The sequence below is a fragment of the Scatophagus argus genome, chromosome 15 (genome assembly GCF_020382885.2).
Source record: "Scatophagus argus isolate fScaArg1 chromosome 15, fScaArg1.pri, whole genome shotgun sequence".
Lineage (NCBI taxonomy): Eukaryota > Metazoa > Chordata > Actinopteri > Scatophagidae > Scatophagus > Scatophagus argus.
The window spans coordinates 15,590,465-15,610,534 of NC_058507.1; the positions used below are offsets into that span (position 1 = coordinate 15,590,465).

Below are 20,070 nucleotides of genomic sequence, written 5' to 3' on the forward strand. Positions count from 1 at the left end.
AATCTCCCCTAAATTATTTCCACTACCGAAGAAAAAATGGTGTCAGGAAAAGTGCGACTGCCTGGTCAGGTTTGACAATTGTAGCCTATACATTTTGTGTATTAAATCCCACTTTCTCGCCTGTTCATGAATGTAAGGTAGTGATATATAGTATACTCACGGACTGGGTCCCTACTGCCGCTCCCTGTCAGCTTTATGTCTTTTTGAGCTTATTTGGACTTGCTTCTCTCTGGTGGGGCAAAATGATGCTTAAGAAGCATAAATGAGCTGGTCATACAACTTCATTGTGCCTCTTTGATGATACTCGGTGGCCCTTATGTCTGTTCAAAGAGCTCTCAAAGTTTCTAGAAAGAGTGGAATTCCCTACTGACGCAAAATAGTCATATGTTGTCAGATCAGCTGATGTGCAGAACATAACGGGTTATTCTCACCTGTACATAGCTGTCACAAAGGACAGAATCGTAAATATGAGGCGTCGATTTATGCGTGTATACAACTTAATATAAAGCAGAGTGTATTTCCACGAGTTATTTCTCTAAAATGTCAATGACTATTGTTTGCTGGTTTAGGAGTTTTGCTCCGCCCCCTGTGTTTGTCGTAAACCTGGCTCCTGGCTCCAATAAACCCGGGCTAAGAGCGCCCTGGGCTCGCCTCCTTCTCCAAGGCGATCAATAGGATCTCAGGCGCACTACAAGCACTCTCTTACGTAGACATCCACCAAGGAGAGAGCCGATACAACAACACGGTTGATCTGCTCAAACACAAAAATCTACCTGCTTTCTGAATCATGTCGTTGAGCCCAAAGCACACAACGCCTTTTTCAGTGACAGATATTTTGAGTCCAATCGAGGAGACCTACAAGAAGTTTAGTGGCATGGACGGCGCAGGGAACCTAACCTCTCCACTGGGAGCCTACCGACAGCCTCAGGTGTCTCAGACCGGCATGCAACAGCACTCCATGGGCCACAACGCCACCGTGGCCACCACTTACCACATGCCGCACACCGTCTCCCAGTTCTCCCACAGCGCAATGGGGGGATACTGCAATGGAAGCATTGGCAACATGGGAGACCTTCCGTCGTACCAGGAAAGCATGCGGAATAGTGCAGCAGCAACAGGGTGGTACAGCGCCAACCCTGATCCAAGATACTCCACAAGTAAGTTTTTTACTCCATTTATTCACACTTCTGTGATTTTATTTCACCGTAAATCAAAAAATTAAATTGACATTTCAGGAATGAGAGGGCAAAACGCTCGAGACTAATTATGTCAAGCTTTTTAAAAATATTTAATTTATGCTTGGGGCTACTGATAAAATGTCACTGAAAATAGTGTTCATTATTTGAAGAAATCTTTAATTTGAAATTACTTATTACTTATTTATGACGCTTAAACTGAAAAGGAGATCATTTTTTCAAGTCTGACTCGACTTTTTTATGTTTGGCGTAAATATTAAAAGCAAGATTATTATTATTACTATTATTATTATTGTTATTATTATTACATGTTTTTAAAGCTGATGCTTTCCAACTTAATTAATCAACACATATAAAAGCCAGTAATCATTAAGAAGACTACTTCAGGCGAAACAGTGTTCTCCTCTTCTGTTTATTGAACGCATGTATATGTATGTATATTTTTAAGTTTCTAGATTCATGGGACCTTCCACAGGTATGAACATGACCGGCATGGGAGGTCTCACAGGCATGGCGGACGCCACCAAATCCATGCCAGCTCTGCACGCTGCGCCCAGGAGGAAACGGCGCGTCCTGTTCTCGCAAGCTCAGGTCTACGAGCTGGAGAGGAGGTTTAAGCAACAGAAATACCTGTCGGCGCCTGAGAGGGAGCACCTGGCCAGCATGATCCACCTGACGCCGACCCAGGTGAAGATCTGGTTTCAGAATCACCGGTATAAGATGAAGCGCCAGGCCAAGGACAAGGCAGCGCAGCAGCTGCAGCAGCAGCAACAGGACGGTAACCTGTGCCAACAGCAGGCGCAGTCCCCGAGGCGCGTAGCCGTGCCAGTTCTGGTGAAGGACGGTAAACCGTGCCAGAACGGCTCTAACACGCCGACGCCGAATCAGCAACAGGTACAACAGAGCCAGCAACAAAGCCAACAACAGAACGGGGCCGGAGTTGTGCTTGCATCCCCGACCAGCAGCCTCAGCCAGCATCAAAGCCAGCAGCAGGTGAACGCTTTGGAGCTGGAGGAGATGTCGCCCAGCCCCCCCTCACTGCACAGCCAGCTCAACATGGCCCAGATAGACACATCTGCTGTAGATTACACCAGTAACATGGTCAGCTCAAACCTCCTCTACGGCAGGACGTGGTAGGACTTAATACAGTACTGTCACTTTTTCTATGTGAACCTGCGGATGAGCCCATGCAACCACAATATATATCTATATATATCTATATCTATATAGATATAGATATATATACACACACTCACTAAAGGCTGAAAATGGGGCCCTTTGGTGTTGGAGGGACAAGGCGCACAGAGCGCACCAGCTGATCAGGGCACATTTTCTTGACATCTCTGAGAGGGGAGTCTATTTTTGAACATTACAGAAATGGCTGCCCTTGAAAGCAATTATGTCGTTTCTGGACCTTTTGTAATCCATGTTTTGGACCTTCCTCATGATGTTTTAAACGTAGTCTATGTTGTTGAAACAAAAAGGAATGCTGCTTCATTTGAGTGCGGACTGGGGGGAAGGTGGGATCAGGTCTGAGGTACACTAAGCCACCACTCCTTATTTGCGGTGATAACCTGGTATTTTATCATATTAATATTGTAAACTAATGTATTCATTTAGACTTAATAAATAAAGTAGGGACTTGTATATTTGGCTAACACACAAGAATGCGTTTAACTGTATAATAATCGTTATTGCGTCCACTTTTATGTTTTCTTTATTCTTTTGTAAGTTAAAAAGGAACAAATGCGTGATGGCTGCTGTATATGTTTCAAAACCAAGTGAACGTTAACAATAAATAACTTGAAGTGTGAGAGCTACTCCTGAAGAAGTAATTTTTAGAGTGCATTTTCATTATGTTGTGATTGAGACCAAATTGAGCTGGAAAGCAAGGTCGATGAGGGAGCCAGCATTGTTCAGGTGACATTTTGGAGGGTTGCCTTTCATCGAGGATGTCTGCAAGACGCTAAGACCGGGAAATCACTCCTTTAAAAAAGACCAACACTTTACGGCAGGTTTAATATCAACATAATATCAGCATTCATATAGTGGCTTAATATATATGTATATTTACATATATTTTAACATTTATTTTAACAAAATATTGATCTTACCGTGCTTAATAGGCCCAGCCCTTCGTTTTGCCGCAGCATAATTGGTCCATTTATTGTGAATGCGAGTTTCCATAAAATACACAATGACCACCAATTATTGTAAGAATGAATATATTATCCAGAGGAATGAAGTATATGCCTGGCATTATTATTATTATTGCTATTATTATTATTGTTATACTGCATTAAAGTTAATTACACTTTATTATTGTATTTATAATAATAATAATCATTATTATTAATAGAAGTATTTGTAATATGAACAGACCTCGGTCGCTTTGCTCAATTATACACCTATCAAAATAAGGTTGGTTTCTAACGTCACTTTAACATCAAATGCAAATAGCAAAAAAAATCCACACTTTTTAATTTCACGGAATTTTGTATTATTCATATTATTTAAGATAATTAATCTTATTTATTTTTTCCAAACACTAAATTTGAGCGTAAGTGGAGCTGGCTGAGAGGCAGTTACGTACTTTGGCACATTAATATTTAGGATTAGCGCACAGTAAGTAAGAATATCTTATTATAGTCTAAATTAATTGTCGAATTTTCCAAAAATGTTTTAGGGCGTCAAAATCAAATCTCCTTTATTTTAAACTCACTGCTTGTTAAAAATTCTAACCCAATCAGAAATTAAAATCTAACAAAATGCATCACAATCAGAATTACAAAAATCTCAACGATTCTCAAAGAATGCCTCTTAAGTTAATACAATTACTGCAAATACTGCATCTATCATTTAGAGATATTTTGAATTTAAATCAGAGATATCGACATTTTTTATGCACTGAAAAGACTTGTGAGCAAATGTTCAAAATACCCACAAGCACACACACACGCTTTCTTTTTCACTGACACACACACTCACTCACATACTGTATGCATGCACACAGACACAAACACACACACACAGACAAGCCTCATTCTGATCAATCGTTTTCGTAGATGAATGATTTGTGCAAACAAACTCCAAAGTGTTTAAGGTCATCACTTAGCATCAGTGTCGGCTCCCCCTTTGCTTCTGTCCTTCAAAACCTTTTTTACAAAAACAGTGGCTGATAATAGGGTCTAACATTTCATTTCCTGTGGTCATTTAAACACGTTTGGAAATTACTTCTCAATCCCTTTGCTGATGACACCCTGTGATGATGATGATGGCTATCAGTGTGTCTCAATAGAGACCTTGGAGAGCCCCCATTTCCAACCCCTTCACATACCTGGCAGCTGTATGTATATGTGCTATCATCCCTACACTCGAAGGAAGCATCAGAGCCAATACGCACCTGACATTTGGAACTGAGCACAGCAACTCCATCAGAAGGGAGTTTGATAAGAGCATTAAAAAGAGAAATGCATTCCACAATATACACTTTGATGCTGGAAGACGTTTCAGATAGATTTTGTCTCTACATTGAGGGTATGAATGAGCTGTCAACAAAGATTTTGATGGTGTACCACATGAAATGAAAGTGGAGGTGAAGCTATTCTTTTCTCTTTTCAATAGCCATAGTTATGGTGCACTAATAGGCTGTGCTTGGTAATCACTGGCTATTGTGCCTGTTGCTTTTCTCAGTTTATTGGGGGGTACCTCTCTTTGTAAGAATATATGAGACAGGCTGGGCACTGTAATTGGTGCATCATCATCATTTCTGTCTGGAAAGTTTTTTGGCAGCTGCAGCCGCTACTGTGTGGTGTTACGTCCACATATGTTGTAGCACAACCAGCTTAAAGGCTGCCTGTGTTAACAACATTCACACCCACACGCGTGCACATGCATGCATACAAATAGATGCATGGCCACTCACATGCACGTACACGCGGCCCACGTTCACATACACTAACAAAGCGACAGAATAAGTCATGCGTTAGATAAAATTGCCTCTATGACACATAGCAGATATTTCCATCAGCGCTGGAAGAAGTCTATCACTACCTCAATGCCATGTGTACTGTTAGCATAGACCCTGAGGCAGAGAATAATTTGTTTCACTGATGTAAAGAATTTTTAGACGATTCTTCTCAGGTAATTGCAGGATGCACTGAATAATGCGAATGTAGAAGGGAGCCTTGCTTCAGTCTCTGCAACTGCACCCCCACCCCCTCCACCCCCACCCAACTCCCTTCCTCCTCATTATTCTACTTAATATGTCAGAAGGTCTGATCGCAGAGAAACCTTTTCAAGTCCTATTGATGTGTTCCTCAATTGACCAGGGCAACCTAGCAACCTAGAGAGCGCTAATTGGCGAGGGTTTAACATTATTGGCTGCACATTTTACTCAGAAACATAGGCTAAACATATAACCCTCATCCTACACAGTACACAGTTTTTAAGTTTTGCTCATATAGCAGGAGGGGAAATTGCTTCATGTTGTTGGTCTTGACTAAAAAGACAGAAAAGGTCTAGTTTCTGGATGGAATCAAGATTTTTGATGACGATACTCAGGTAAATATGGAATAGTGTGGCTTAACGTTCATATGATTCATATTTGTATGATCATATAAACAAATACATATGATATAGATAGACATCATGAATAGGTATTAACGTTAAGTTAGTAGCACCATCTAAAGTTTACTCCCACATGTTCCACCATCTCCTCTTTACTTCTTTCTCCAGATTTTGCTCCAAGTGAAATGATTAACAGAGACGAGGGTTGCTTTTCATTTCACTGTGCGAGTGAATGCTTTGAATTGGCAAGTTCTGAGAGACACAGAGCGAGATTTTAATTAGTGTATTGCCCCCATATTCTGCCAAGGAGAGACAATCTTCCTCTTTTCTGTAACAAACCTGCGTCTGCTGGTTTTCTTTGGTTTCCATAGTTTGCAAGTCTTTGGCCCAGAAAGTAAAAGTTCCCTAATTCCAGTCTTTTTCAAATGGAAAATAAATAGCCTGCAAATAATCATCTTCCTACAGAATGAAAAAAAAAAAAAACATTTCAAGAAGGTCATAGGACTCTGAAAGCAATTCTCACTCTAATAGATTTCCATGAAATTAAAAACACAGAACCACATAATCCACGTTTTACCGGTACCTTTAGTTTGACGATAACATGAACTCAAATACACACATAAACACACTCACAATTATATGCTATTCCTGTACTTACACTGGCTAATTCCATTGCTCGGTATGAATACCATTTTAGCAATATGAGACATTGCAGAACCACCACCTTTTGAAGACTATTCACAAATGTCTGTAGAAGTGTGGGGAGAGTTGGGTGGGGGATAGAGGATGAAGGATGGAGGACCAGGTTAGGAGTATGTGTGTGTGCGTGTGAGTGTGTGCCGGGTGGGGGAGGATGGAGGGGGGGGGCAGCATCCCTTATTAGAAAACCATGTCACATTCTCTGCTGTGTCGGCTGGACTCGCTGCTCTGCCAGTAATCCCTCCTCCAAGTCTCCCTATGCATGTTATTCAATTCGCTCATAAGTAGTTAGAGAAACTGTTTTCAGTTGCCACTAATAACTACTGACCTCCAGTGACACAGGCCAACAATAGGTTTGTCAGGCCTGAAACGCACAACCAAAGAAGCTGATTAGGAACTCAAGAGGTTTGAAGCAAGAATCAATGGCTGCTCTGTCCCGCCATGGTGCTTCCAGCATGGCACTGGTGATTGTGGGACCTCCATTAGTTATGCCTCATTAAGTCCCACAAACTCTTCTTTAAGAAAATTAGTTTAGCTAATTCTAAAATCTGCTACGGTTGTGGAGCCCCGACTGAGGTGCACTGTGTTTCGACTCCATGACAGGGAAGTTTGGAGAGAGACTTGCTTTACTGTGTAACAACCTACTGAGACATGGCATTAGAACCGTTACACAGTCAGTCCATCCTCTTTCCTTCCTTTGCTTTTTTTTGACAAGCATTTGCATACAATTTGATCTCTCTGCTTGTAAGCACTTTTTAAATTCTTTATGCTAAAACCATATATCATCTTCTCTGGGAGGTGAGACAAAGCTTTTACAGTAATGCCACCAAAACACACTATTACCACAAGGAAATGAATGTATCGGAACTACTGTCATTTCGGCCATTTCAAAGGAATGTGATTTCATACAAAATATCTAACATATTTTTGTCCTTTTCTGTAAAACCTGTGTTCCTCCGTACAGTTTTAAAATCTGACATGTACTATCAAAAACAGGACAGTAAAATGGGATAGTGACTTGACTTAAACCCTGAAATGGCTACATGTTTTTCATGACACGAAGGACAAGCTTTTCCACAAGACATGCATGAGCCATTCAAAGTACACCTGTCTGTCTGCCTGTTTCATTGGCAGGACAACATATAATATGATTATACTGCATCCTTGGAATGGGTTTCAATAGTCCCGAAATGACAAAAAAGAAAATCAAACAAGCATAAAAGACATTCAATCATCACCTTCAAAGAGCTGAAGTGAATATGAGTAAGTAATGGTCAGAAATATGAACAGACACATATACTCTACTACTACACATATCTCTGTCCTTCACAACACACGTCTTTACCAGCAGTTTTCTCCCAGCTCATCGTTGCCACAGTAATGGCCAGCTGCCAGTCTGTGGATTACTGGTTAATAGGGATAGGACTGAAGAGCAATTCACTGAAGTTAGGCAATGGATAAGATCGGTGTGTGTAGGCTAGGGCATAGTTATCTATGCACTGCAAAAACTCAAATCCAAGTAACTCAAAATATCTTAAGTCAAAGTAATGTTTGCTCGTTTTTTGTTTCGTTTCATTTTGTTTTGTTTTTTTTTTTGTTTGTTTTTTTTTTGTCTGACAAGATGTTTCTTCATAACCAGGTTTCAAAACCAGTTTTTTCATGTTAGAGCTTATTACTTGCTTCAAGCTGTTTTGTCCTTAATAATATTTTATTATAACTTGTTACTTAGTTCTAAAAACTAAAACAGAATTTTAGAGCTTTTGATCAACACTGACAAGTAGAAAAATATTGTTAAAGTTTGAATTTCCTACTTCAAGCATCTTAAGCTTTTCATCTCTTCACGTAAGAACAGAATTGTGTCTATCATTTGCTCCAGTCTGATAAGCTTTAGTCAATAGGCAGGGTATTTGTTTTTATTATAAGAGATTTTAAAGTACTCTTCTATTTTGTTATCTTGCCACACATGTTACAATTTCATTATTACCTTTGATTAATTACCTTTAGTAACCCAATCTCATGTCTAGTTCTATTTTTTAATAGATTGCAATCATTTCTCTGTAGCCTCTCAGCAGAAGGATGAGGGTTTGCATGGTGCCCTTTACATGGCATATCCTGCCTCTTGCCCACTTTCAGCTGGGAGTACATTTTACTACATATTGAGAAAATAATTCATAGATCTTTGCATCCAGACAAATGTACTAATTCAAAGATATCTGCTGGTTCTTTGAGACTAGGCATATTTAGCTTTAAACAATCTCGACAAGTAATATTTTCCTCTTGAGTTAGCAGATAATTTTTCTTATATAAGAAATTTCAGCCCTCTTTTTTATTACTTTTGAGAGTTGACTTTGTTTGTGTGTGTGTTGTTTTGTTCTATGTCTGAATCTCAACATGTAGTCAGTATATTTAGATACAAAGCCACATATTTTAATTTGAATACGTGTACATGTAATACACAAAGGAGTAAAAAAAAAACCCCAAAAAACATACAAGTTTTTAAAAAATGCTCTGGAAAATTCAAGGACAAGCCTTAAAACATGCTTGTTAAAAACAAAACAAAACAAAACAAAACAAAACAAAACTGAAAAATGCTCTCAGAAATAGTTAATGGGGGGCATTGATCCAGCAGTAAACAGCCAAACACAGACACACAAATACACAAATTGACATGAATGGCAAAAGACAACAGTAACAGCCACCACTCAATAGCAACGTCTGTCAAATTAAGCCCCGAAGGACATAATCGTTTCTTCAAATATAACGTTCTGTAATCTGCCCCCTCCAAAACATGCAGGAGTCTCAATATAACTGTCCCAGAGGGCCACGGAGGCCAAAGAGGACCACCCACTTTCTTTTCAATTATCATCTTGCAGCAACCTGTCTCCTCTCCAGCATTCAGCAGGAGACACTGACTGCTCTCCAGAGGGAATTACAATTAGACTGCTGTTTGTCCCTCGAATAAACTTCCAGACTGTAGCTGACAATATCAACTTAGTAGAGCATGTGACCTGGAGGACAAACAGGATTACGCCCCAAATCCCATGTTCCTTTAGTCTCGCCTCTCCTCCTCTTGAGTTGCTGTGGTCAGGGGGTCTCAGGATGGAGGCAGGGAAGGGAAATGTGGAGACGCAGCTTAATTTGCCCTCATATTCTGCAAATACACAAACTACATCAATTAATTAAGTGACATCCACATAATTTTATATTCATTAACTCCAGTTTGTAATTTCTGTATACACAGTTTCTTGTGACACATGCTACAAGACAAGACAAGACAAGACAAGACTATCTTTTGGATTTTTACTACTAAGGTTGGTTCAGGTTAAGTAACTTCAGGTACAGGACAAGGCTCATACTTAGTAGCAGTGGTCTCCAACTTGATGTCACATGATCACCCAAAGGGATCACAAGATTGATCTGAGAGGTCACAAGATGATTAGAAGGAAATACAAAAATACATTTATTTCTTCCTTTTTTGATTTAGATAAATGGATAACATCTCATGCAAAGTGAGATCTCATATTCAAGTTAATAATATTTGATAGTTTGAACAAAACAATGTTGTGATTTTTCTGAAAGTTTGGTATATTTCAAGAGAATTACTCTTTTATATTTATTATAGTTTATGAATCATGTTTGTCTACATCATTTTAAATGCTGAAATAAACAAAGGGATTCTCCCTCCATTCCTTCAGCGGGTTAATTAGTCTATTATTTACTTGTAACTTGTATCTTCTGTGTATTATCTGTCCGTTAAAACCTCATCAGTGCAAATAACAATCACACTGAGAATTTGGGACGCCAATTAGGGCACAATCCACATGGGACAAAGACTCTGTTTCAGAGGGGACTCATACTAGCCAGTGGATCTGGAGTGTTTATTTGCCCTGCTGTAGCCAGCTGGTCATACGAAGGCACAGAAAGGGTACATTGACTCCACCCTGCAGGGGGTAGTGGCACAGCAAAAGAGAAATAGGACTCTTTTTCAACTCTCTTCTCCACAATGTAGCACACCCAATCAAAGAGCCCCTTTTGTGGGGGTGGTGAGTGGACAACGCAGGGAGGGAGGGACGGTGAGAGGTAGGGGGTGAGCTTGTGCTGCCAACCCCTCCTCCTGCCGCTGTCCTGTCTGTGCGGCCAGCCACACTTCACAGCTAATTAGCGGTCAGATCCACTGGCCCCTAATCAGCAGGACATGTTAAAACTGCCCTAATCAGGCCTAATCCTGGCTTTGTCTCTCTCTCTCTCTCTCTCTCTCTCTCTCACACACACACACACACACACACTTGTCCCCTGTCTACTTACTCCATGTGCTGTATTGATTAAGGCATCATTTGGGGATTTGATGGTCAATACACTGCAATCTGTGATGGGCTGTAGGTGCACCTGGGATAACATTGTACAATGACATTTGATGAAATTTGAAAGTAAAGCTTCTTAGGTGGCACGAATGACCTTCTGACCAGCAAGTCATTCAAAAATACTGTGTTAATGTATTAGTTCTCTTTCACCATCAGTCTTATCAAACTCAAAAAAGTAAGGAAAACCTCTTTAAATTACAAGTTATTAATGACATAACTGGAAATATTCAATATTCAGGTAAAAAGTATACAAATTGTTACATGAAAAAAATACCATTCTGACCCACTCAGCAATTGTTGCTATTTACAGAAGCTAATTGCATGTGGGGTTAGTATGGACTTTTTTTTTTTAACATATGTGAATATTATATTTTATGTTTTCTTTTTTTCACTTGATGTGGACTTGAGTTCTGATAATCACAGGTTAAAGGATGTCTTCAATAAACCAGACACTTACTATGAAAACTGTGTGCAGTAACTTGTTTTGGATTATCCAACACCTGTTCTTCCTTTCCAAGGTTTTTGTTTTTTGTATACTATGCCATGCTATACTACTTCCCTTATCAAACTATAGGTTAACGTATCCATTCTGCTACCACTTATTTAACATATTTACTGAATTACTGAGCTGGTAATTTTGTTGCATAAGAGGTGTTGTAATTTATCACTTATTTCAGTCCTTTAGTCATTATCTGCACTATAGTGTTAATTAGGTTCTAATGCACAGACACTCAAAAGATGGGCATGAATAATAAGACGCTTCTCCTCATGCAGATTATTCTGTGATCATGCATGAGTAATGTGCTTGTTACTTAAGCAGAAAGCATGTAAAAAAAAACAAAACAACTGAGAATAAGTGAAATAAATGTGTTTGAAAGCATTTTGTTTATTTCTTATTCAATATGCTATTTCTACAGACTTTTCTCCTCATCCTGATGTCACCACCACCGACACCAGTGCTGTCCACCTGTGTCTAAATGGTGGCTGTCCTATTTGCTTGATTCAGTGGATTCAGAAACTACTTGAAAACTTTAGGAGGAAAAACGAGGTCATCAACATTGACAGTATGGATGAATTTTAATCCAAATGCTGAAGTGTAGAGAATGGATTAGGTAATTACCATACTTTCCAGCGATCTAAGGCCATAAATTAAAATCTCCAACAACTTCTCAAGTGACAACTCATCTAATCAGGGGGACAATCATGTAAAGGCCTTGCTGTTTACTGATTGCTCTAATCAAAAATGGCTTCTTCAAACACAGCTAATTGGTCAGTTTACTCACGGAACCGGGAGGCAAATGTAGAGGGGCTACTGTCGTGATTTCAAGGACCCAAATATCTCCCATTTGCATTGAGTGCCACCAGAATACACTTGACTCCCACAAGTTATCAGCAAAGCAGACAATTATTCATCAGGCACAAATTGGCACATCAAAGTCAAATCAGAGAATTACCGTCAGGAAGACCCCAAAGCAAGGGCTGAGAGAGAAAAGATGGCCTTTGATTGACCGCATTGCCCTTCGCTCAATATACCAGCTCTACACTGTCAAGCTTCCGAAAAAGCTGCAAACTGCTTCACAAGTAAAAACCAAAGGCAACACTTCAAATCACATAACATATACAGCATATGGTAACACTTCCTATGAAGGCAACGTTTTTGCTCGCGGGTGTCCAAATTAAGTGAACACCACCAGTGATGATACATGAATGTCACAAAATCACTTTTATTGAGCCTGTTTAGTGGGCCTACTTAACAAAATGTAACACTGCTCTGCTACAAATCATCACAGGCCACACCACATCAGCACACCTCCTTGAAGGGAAAGGATGTCCATACATATGGGCCACAACGTAACATAACATCGCTCACATGCTTAACAACACTATATACATGTTGCCTCAGATCGCAATAAAACCAAGAGCAATTGGAGAATGTGATTCATAGTTAACACGTTCACCAATGATAGTAAATAGCGAAATAAAAAGAAGCAATTTTAAAGATGCAATTTAATTAATTCATTTATTTGTTTATTTTTCACATGGTGGGTGCTCAACCTTTCGGAGCGCCCACGTGACCATGTGATCTGCCCCTATGCAGAAGACCACATCTGTAGTGTGTTATGGCGGTATTCATAATGAATTAGAATGCCTTCATAATGCTTTATGACTTTATCCATCATTAATGGTTTCTTCAAACTGTAAAAATAAAAGGTGGCAGGAGGTCTCAAACAAGGCATGCTGGGAAGTCTGTTAAAATGTTAATCATTTCTCTTTAGAAACTTATTTTAATGAGATCTGTACAGTGCATTCATCCAAATCATCATTTCTTGTCAAAAGACTTCAAGTTGGAAGAACTCATGTTTATGAATTTTAAAGTGGTCTGAAAAAATCGAGAAACTTTTTAAAGTTTTGACTTTTTTAGTTGAATTCGCTTGAATTACATAAAACGTTTTTCTTTATGTTAAGCTAATGAGTAAAGATTAGATGAAGACTGTTTTAAAAATGTGTGTGCGTGTGTACAAAGAAGGGAGAGTTATAATGGGTGCAACTGTTATATTGTGGTTGCATGCAGTTATTAATGGTTTGTTAGAATGCCCCAACTACACAAATGTTTCTTACTTTGAATATATCACGTGGTTTTATAAATTAAGCCCATACTCTTCTCCTCTGGGCCATGGAGAGTTTCCACTGGACAGATGGGGTAGCAGTTAAAGGATGTGGGCATGGGAGAGCATAACTTATACCCATCTGCAGTTCTTCTACCAGGGATTTCATCAGGCATGTGCACTTTCTCATCTTTGAGACACATTTTACAGATGAAAGTACCGTAACAGTTTCCACTTGTCTTGGATGACTTTCTGTTTCCATGGGAATTTTTGCCCATTCATGCAGGTCAGAGGTCAGACATTGATGTTCTTCCAACCTCTGTTCCAGTTCATCCCAAAGGTGTTCGATGGGGTTGAGTTCAGGGCTCTGTGTGGGCCAGTCAAGTTCTTCCACACCAAACTCATCCAACCATGTCTTTATGGACTTTGCAATGTGCACTGGGGCACAGTCATGCTTGAATAGAAAAGGGTCTTCAACAAACTGTTGCCACAAAGTTGGAAGCATAGCATTGTCCAAATTGTCCTGGTATGCTGAAACATTAAGGTTTCCCCTCACTGTTGTTCACAGCCCAACCCCTGAAAAACAGCCCCATACCACACCTGAGTTTAATAATAAAGAGGTGTGTTCCAATACTTTTATCTATATAGTGTGAGCTATATCTTAAACGTCTTTCAGCAGGATCAGAAAGAAGAAGAATTTTTGACTGATCTTAAACTATAGTATTATTTTTCTGTGGGTTTTTTTTTTTATAACAGAACCAGAGAGAGAGAGAGTCATTTTTATTCCAAACATTCTTCTTCCTTGTAAAAACCTGCTGCCTACCCTGCTTGGGCAGAATCAAATGTCATCACTTGAGGATATTTATTAATGTGTCCTCTGGACACACAAAAGTACTTCCCAAGATCATGAAAGAGTGATTTGTAAAAACAGAATCTTATTCTGATGGATTTAGGTATCTAAACAGCACATTCAGCACATAACAGGTGATGTCCTGAACATATTTGATTTATATTTGATACTCTTAGTCTTCACCTGTAATTTGTCTTTTTTTTAATTTTTTGTCTTTTAACCTTGAAATGAAAACCATACTGATAAAACCAAAACATGAAAATTACTTTAAAACATACTTAATTACCTTCTCGACTATTTACGTGTGAGGTCAAAATTTGCAATAATTTCCATGATAATGAATTTGATTTCAGAATACTTTGTTTTGCTAAGAAACAACATTTGTCCGTCAGTCTCCTGAAAAAACTGCTTCCCCGAATTTGTAGCATTACTCACTTAAACCACTGGACACTGCCTACAAGGTTAACAAGGTGGTTTTTATCCAAAACAGAAGACAGAGCTCATAATCTATTTTTAGCTGAGTGATGAAGGAAACAATCCAAACATCCAATCCATACGCAGGTGCAGAAATACGACATCATGAGCATGACAACAACATGCTGCACTTCTTCTTCTTCCATGTGTTTACTGCAAAATCACAAGCCATCTTAACAGTGCCTACCACTATCTGCTGTGTCAGCTTGTAGATGCTGCGCTTCCTATTATTTTCCTGTTATTGACTCAGTTTATCAGCTCTGTTTACGGCTTTCAGACATTAGAACGTCTAATGTTGTCATGCTAACACTGTCATCTGTAGCACCTTAGCATGCTTTACCTAATCTTTACACGCTGTCGTCTTGTTAGGTGTTTCTAGTTTCATCTTGTCCAAAATCCATTAGAGAATATTACAAGTAACCATATGTGTGATAATCCGCACAATTTTTATCAAGCACCTACTTTACTGCTGTCGCTAATATGCCTCTTTGTCCCCGTACAACCAGTGTTTAATTTGAATCCATAATACATACTGTAACACTCTACGGACGCAGGACTGAGCTGCCCTCAGCAAAGTCTTTATCATGTCCAAACTGGTGAGTAACTGGATTGTTTCTGTTTTTCTTGGATTACGAATTCATACTCTGTCCTTCACAAATTACACAGACATACAGAGAGTTGGCACTCACCTCTTGTGTTTATCTGCATTTTAGTGTTGAATTCTGGGTTGACAAAATCATACTCCAGTTTGTAATTAGCAGTGTTGAGCAGTGATGATTACAGTAATTGATTACTTCTTCAAGTAAAAGCGCTGGAAATTAGTGTATGAATACATGAAAGTAAATGAAGGAGACCTCATAATTTTCAAGCACTAACAGAATGTGTCCATCACAGCTGCAGAGCCTCATGGATTTCTTCTTTACACTGAGGAACCTAAAGGCTGAATTTGTTAAATCCAGCAGATTCACAGGGTTTCCTTGCCTAATACTGACTTCCGTTCATGCTGATTCAATGGTGATGAAGAAGCCTCTGCAACACCATATTTTTTAAAGACGGAAAATCCATGTCATCCTTCCTAAAATGATGCATATGTCTGCAGTGGACTAATAAGTGAATTTGCTGATAGACTGAAGGATGAAGGTTTAATTTATATGTCACATCGCTAGAGGTCATCCGATGTAGGGGTCTTTGGTACAGATCTCTACCAAGTTAATGCACATTAACACACCTGACTTATGGAAAAGTGCTTGGGCAACGCATGAGAAACTAGAGGGGCATTTGGAAAATACAGACCTCCACCACGATCAATTGTTCGCTCTTCCATAATATGCAGATCAGTACACTGAAGCTTGAAGACTGAATCATAAAACAGACTCCATGCAATTTTGACATTAACAAAGTAAAACTCACCAAAATCTCTTTTCTTCTGACATTTATATTTTAAAATATGTTGACTACATGAAAGCAAACTAATTGTAAAGAAAGAAGCGGCAATGATGGTCTTCATATTCAGCTGTATAACATAAATATCATCAGCAAATGTATGAATAAACGAAACACTGTTCCAAACAGCTACAGAGGCTGTACATATATAATGTAACATCAATGCTAAATTTCAACAGTTTCTGCTTCTGCGGTACATATTGTTTGATGATCACTGGTTCTGGGCTCGTTTTATTCTCACTGAATGATCATCTAAATAAAGCAAACACACATCCCCATACAGTACTGAGCAAACACATATCAAAGCAGGGGACTAATGAATAGGTGTACCTCTTGGCCTGCCTTCGCAGAGTATGGAGCTGTTCAAAAGAGGACTAACTGAATGATATACGTTGCTGTGCTCACATGTCAATGCTCGCATACAAAGAGCTACACTAATTTCCTGTGCCTGGCTTACTGTGTGCCAGAACAAACACAATTAGTTCAGATCTATCTATCTATCTATCTATCTATCTATCTATCTATCTATCTATCTATCTATCTATCTATCTATCTATCTATCATAAGCACTTCCCTCTTTCAGGTTTTCGTTCATAGATCACCGCTTCACAAACACATGTTGAACCTGAGAGTCACATGCTGTTTTCAGGCTTTTAATCACATTGCAGCAGCATGTACATTTTCATTCTAAGTTACTGCAACAGCTTGATTGGGATTTATTAACCACCGTTGTCTGCCATTTAAACTGCTCTTCCACTCATTGTTTGACCAAGCTAAACAAAGCTAAAGTCATTGTACTGCTTGTATGTTTATTTGAATGAACAGAAAACTGTGTTTAAAGGACAATGTTTGTAATTATTAACTTAATACACTGGATTGCAAAAGAATGTAATCTAAACTGAATAATTTTGGCTTACTTTAAAATCAAACACTGAAGTATAACTTACATCTTATACTAGAAATGAACAGACCGTAAATATTCTCTTTACTCTTTTTCAGTGCAAATACAATGCATTTTGCATATTCAGCATTTCCAGCTGTTCAAAACAATTACCTTTACAAACTGCAGCTGTACTGTGTGTTTTCTACATTTCTACATTTCAACATGTGAGATGCTGTTCCCTTTGCATAAATAATTGTTGCTGCTATTTTCTTAATCTAGACTTAGCAAAAATACAAATATTACTTAAATCACTATTACCAAACCTGGCAACCCGAGACATACAGTAGAACATATTCTGCATATTTATATTCAAAAAAGGGTCATAATTTAAAAATAGTCATATTTTGAAAACAACCCAAATGTAATCAAGCAATTCTTGAGAATAATAAATACACATTTCAAATGTAATATGGGCTGATTATAGTTACTTATTTTTTGTGATCTTACTATGTAATTCAGTTATATGTAATTCATTACTGCCTGCTCACTTACCAAAGGAAACTGGTTAGCCTCAGTCTGGGAACAATGTATATTGTGTAACAAATATTGATAGCACTCATGTTTTGATGCTGAGGGAACCATATTCATGGGGCTAATTGTCAAAATACCTCTTTCAACTCAAGCGCTGCAAGACTTGAGGGCACTTGTTTGCCTCTTCTGCTCGGCTGATTCAATAACTCCAAACAAGTTTGCAGCCTCAGGAGTGATGGCTTGTACTTCCTTTTATCACTGTGAGAGACGAGGGAGCGTGCAAAGCTCTCAGCGATACTACTGTGATCTAATACTGCATTTTGACCTTCATGTTGCACTCAAAGCTTGCAATATTTGTGATGCTTTAGGTTCAAATGTGTCACATAAAAGGCCAGGTCATACATGTGATATTATGCTTTATCCTCTAACTTATTTTATTGAGCATGTGTTTCATGAAAAAAGGCCATTCCTTGGTTATATTTGAAGTGACTTTGTGCCCTAAAGCAACTGCCCACAAAGCTTAGCAGAATCACAGTTCTCATGTTTGTGTCACTGGCTAATAACAGTTTTGAAATCTCAGCAGTAAATAAACTGTGGCAGGCAGTCAGGTGTCTGTTGATTCAAGTTGAGCATTAGCATTTCTCCTCCATGCTAATGGCTGACCCTGTATCCCCCTGGTGAGGACTAGGGAGTGTGCCTGCTCCCAGATAACAGCCAGTGTTAATGACAGGGAGTCCAACCAATCCCCCTGCTGTGTCTTGGGCTAATCTGCTTTGATCACCTTTGCTAACATCTCTATCATCAACAGATTTCAGCCATCAACAAGGAATTACATTAATGCCACTTCCTGTGACCCAGCTGCACTGAGCACAGGCGTTTGTTACCGTGTATTCCTTTGGGAGAAAGGGAGAATGGAGGAGCTTGTGAGGATGAAGATTTGTAAATGTAATAACATTCGCTAGCCTGATGTTATGCTTTGTCTTTATTTCAGGGACTCGTGTGCAGAGGCAGGTCGCTCACCCAGAGATCACCAGGTATCTGCAAGGACAGTAAAACAAGACACTGCAACAACTCCCTCAGATCATTTAGTATTATTTGTGCATTCGGGGAAAGATGCAGAGCAGGAAATCTGTGGATGTGTGCCTGTCAGGCACAGCCTCAGTCTCTAGTGGCTGTGGGAGAGCGTACCATGAATAAATTTAGTGCTGTCCCCAGGAGATTGCCTTCAATCACGAAGCATAAGGTGTCAATGCTGCGCCCCGTGTGCATGGAGCACCAAATTACCTTCCACCAGATTGCTGAGCTCGGTCTAATAGGAATGGGAGGAACGGACTGTTGAGGACAGACTGCTAATTACTCTGGCCAAAGTCAGAGCTTGTGTCCTGGGCCCGCTGAAAACTGGTCAAGTTGAGAGCATGGCCACATGTATTTTTAAATGAGCTTGTGTTTCAGGGATAGATACACAAAAAAAGTTAGCCTTGGTTGAACATACTAATAAAAGAATGAAAGAAACTATGTACACTGATTTATGTATAAAAATCACTGGGGAAAAAATAATTATATGTGTTTATTTGATTCTGATTATGATATCTTTGCTAATACTGACTGCTGAATGTTATAAATAACAACAAAATGGTACCTTCAAAGACATATTCGACAATGTATTCAACATAATCAAATATTTCTAACCAATGTTATGCTGTACGAAAACTCCGAAGCTCCAATAATGTGGAACCATAATCACCAAAGCGTTTCATGTAGCCTAACAGCATCAAATGTTCCCAGTGACTCCTATGGTGTATGAACCATAACATTAAAGGCCATATCTAGTATTCAGCACAAGCTGAAATATTAACATCTCAATTTACATACAAATTTCCATGTATCTAAAAGCAAAAAAACTCTTTACCAAGCCATTTTCCTATTTTGAATAATAGGTGGTTTTCTGAGATCCAGTTGATTGACTAAACAAAGACATGACTAGTGCATTAAAGCAATTGTTTATTGCCACTAAATCATAGCGTATGTATAATTTTGCAGTAAATGGTTATTAACTGATACAGAAACCATGGATTTGTATAATAGCTGGTAATCATTCTACCTCAGGATGTGTTTTCACCCTCATACACAGGGTTAAAGAATTAGAGTGTAGTCAATTACATTTAGCAGGTCACAGAAATTGATTTACTGCCTAAGGAATGTTTTTTTTTTTTCCTCCTACTGGGTTTCAGTTCTGTGGTGGCATTCTGCTCGCATAATCAAGGATGAGCGTTGCCTGTCTACCCAATCTACTACTTTGTCCCACAGGGAAAGATGACTTGCAACAGGAAAACCTGCATGAATACTAATTTGCCTACTTGGCTTTAACAGCTTTTGCAAGCCAATCTCATAGGAATTTGTAGAATATGATGCCTTTCTATCTTTCCATATTAATTAGCCCAACTGAAAATGGGGACAG

General features: G+C 39.0%; 1 protein-coding gene across 1 annotated transcript; it reads left to right on the forward strand.

The window, feature by feature from the left end:
• The first annotated feature begins 577 nt into the window (after nt 1-577).
• Nucleotides 578-2,487, forward strand: nkx2.4a (NK2 homeobox 4a). Its single transcript, XM_046413084.1, has 2 exons — nt 578-1,157; nt 1,645-2,487. The coding sequence occupies exons 1-2, from the start codon at nt 788-790 to the stop codon at nt 2,331-2,333; spliced, it is 1,059 nt and encodes a 352-aa protein (XP_046269040.1). The 5' UTR covers nt 578-787; the 3' UTR covers nt 2,334-2,487.
• The last annotated feature ends 17,583 nt before the right edge of the window (nt 2,488-20,070 follow it).

Excerpts from the sequence above, each read along its gene's own strand:
- nkx2.4a (XM_046413084.1), top strand. The coding sequence starts at position 788 with ATGTCGTTGAGCCCAAAGCACACAACGCCTTTTTCAGTGACAGATATT. Across the intron at positions 1,158-1,644 it reads TGATCCAAGATACTCCACAA|TTTCTAGATTCATGGGACCT; the intron begins GTAAGTTTTTTA and ends TATATTTTTAAG.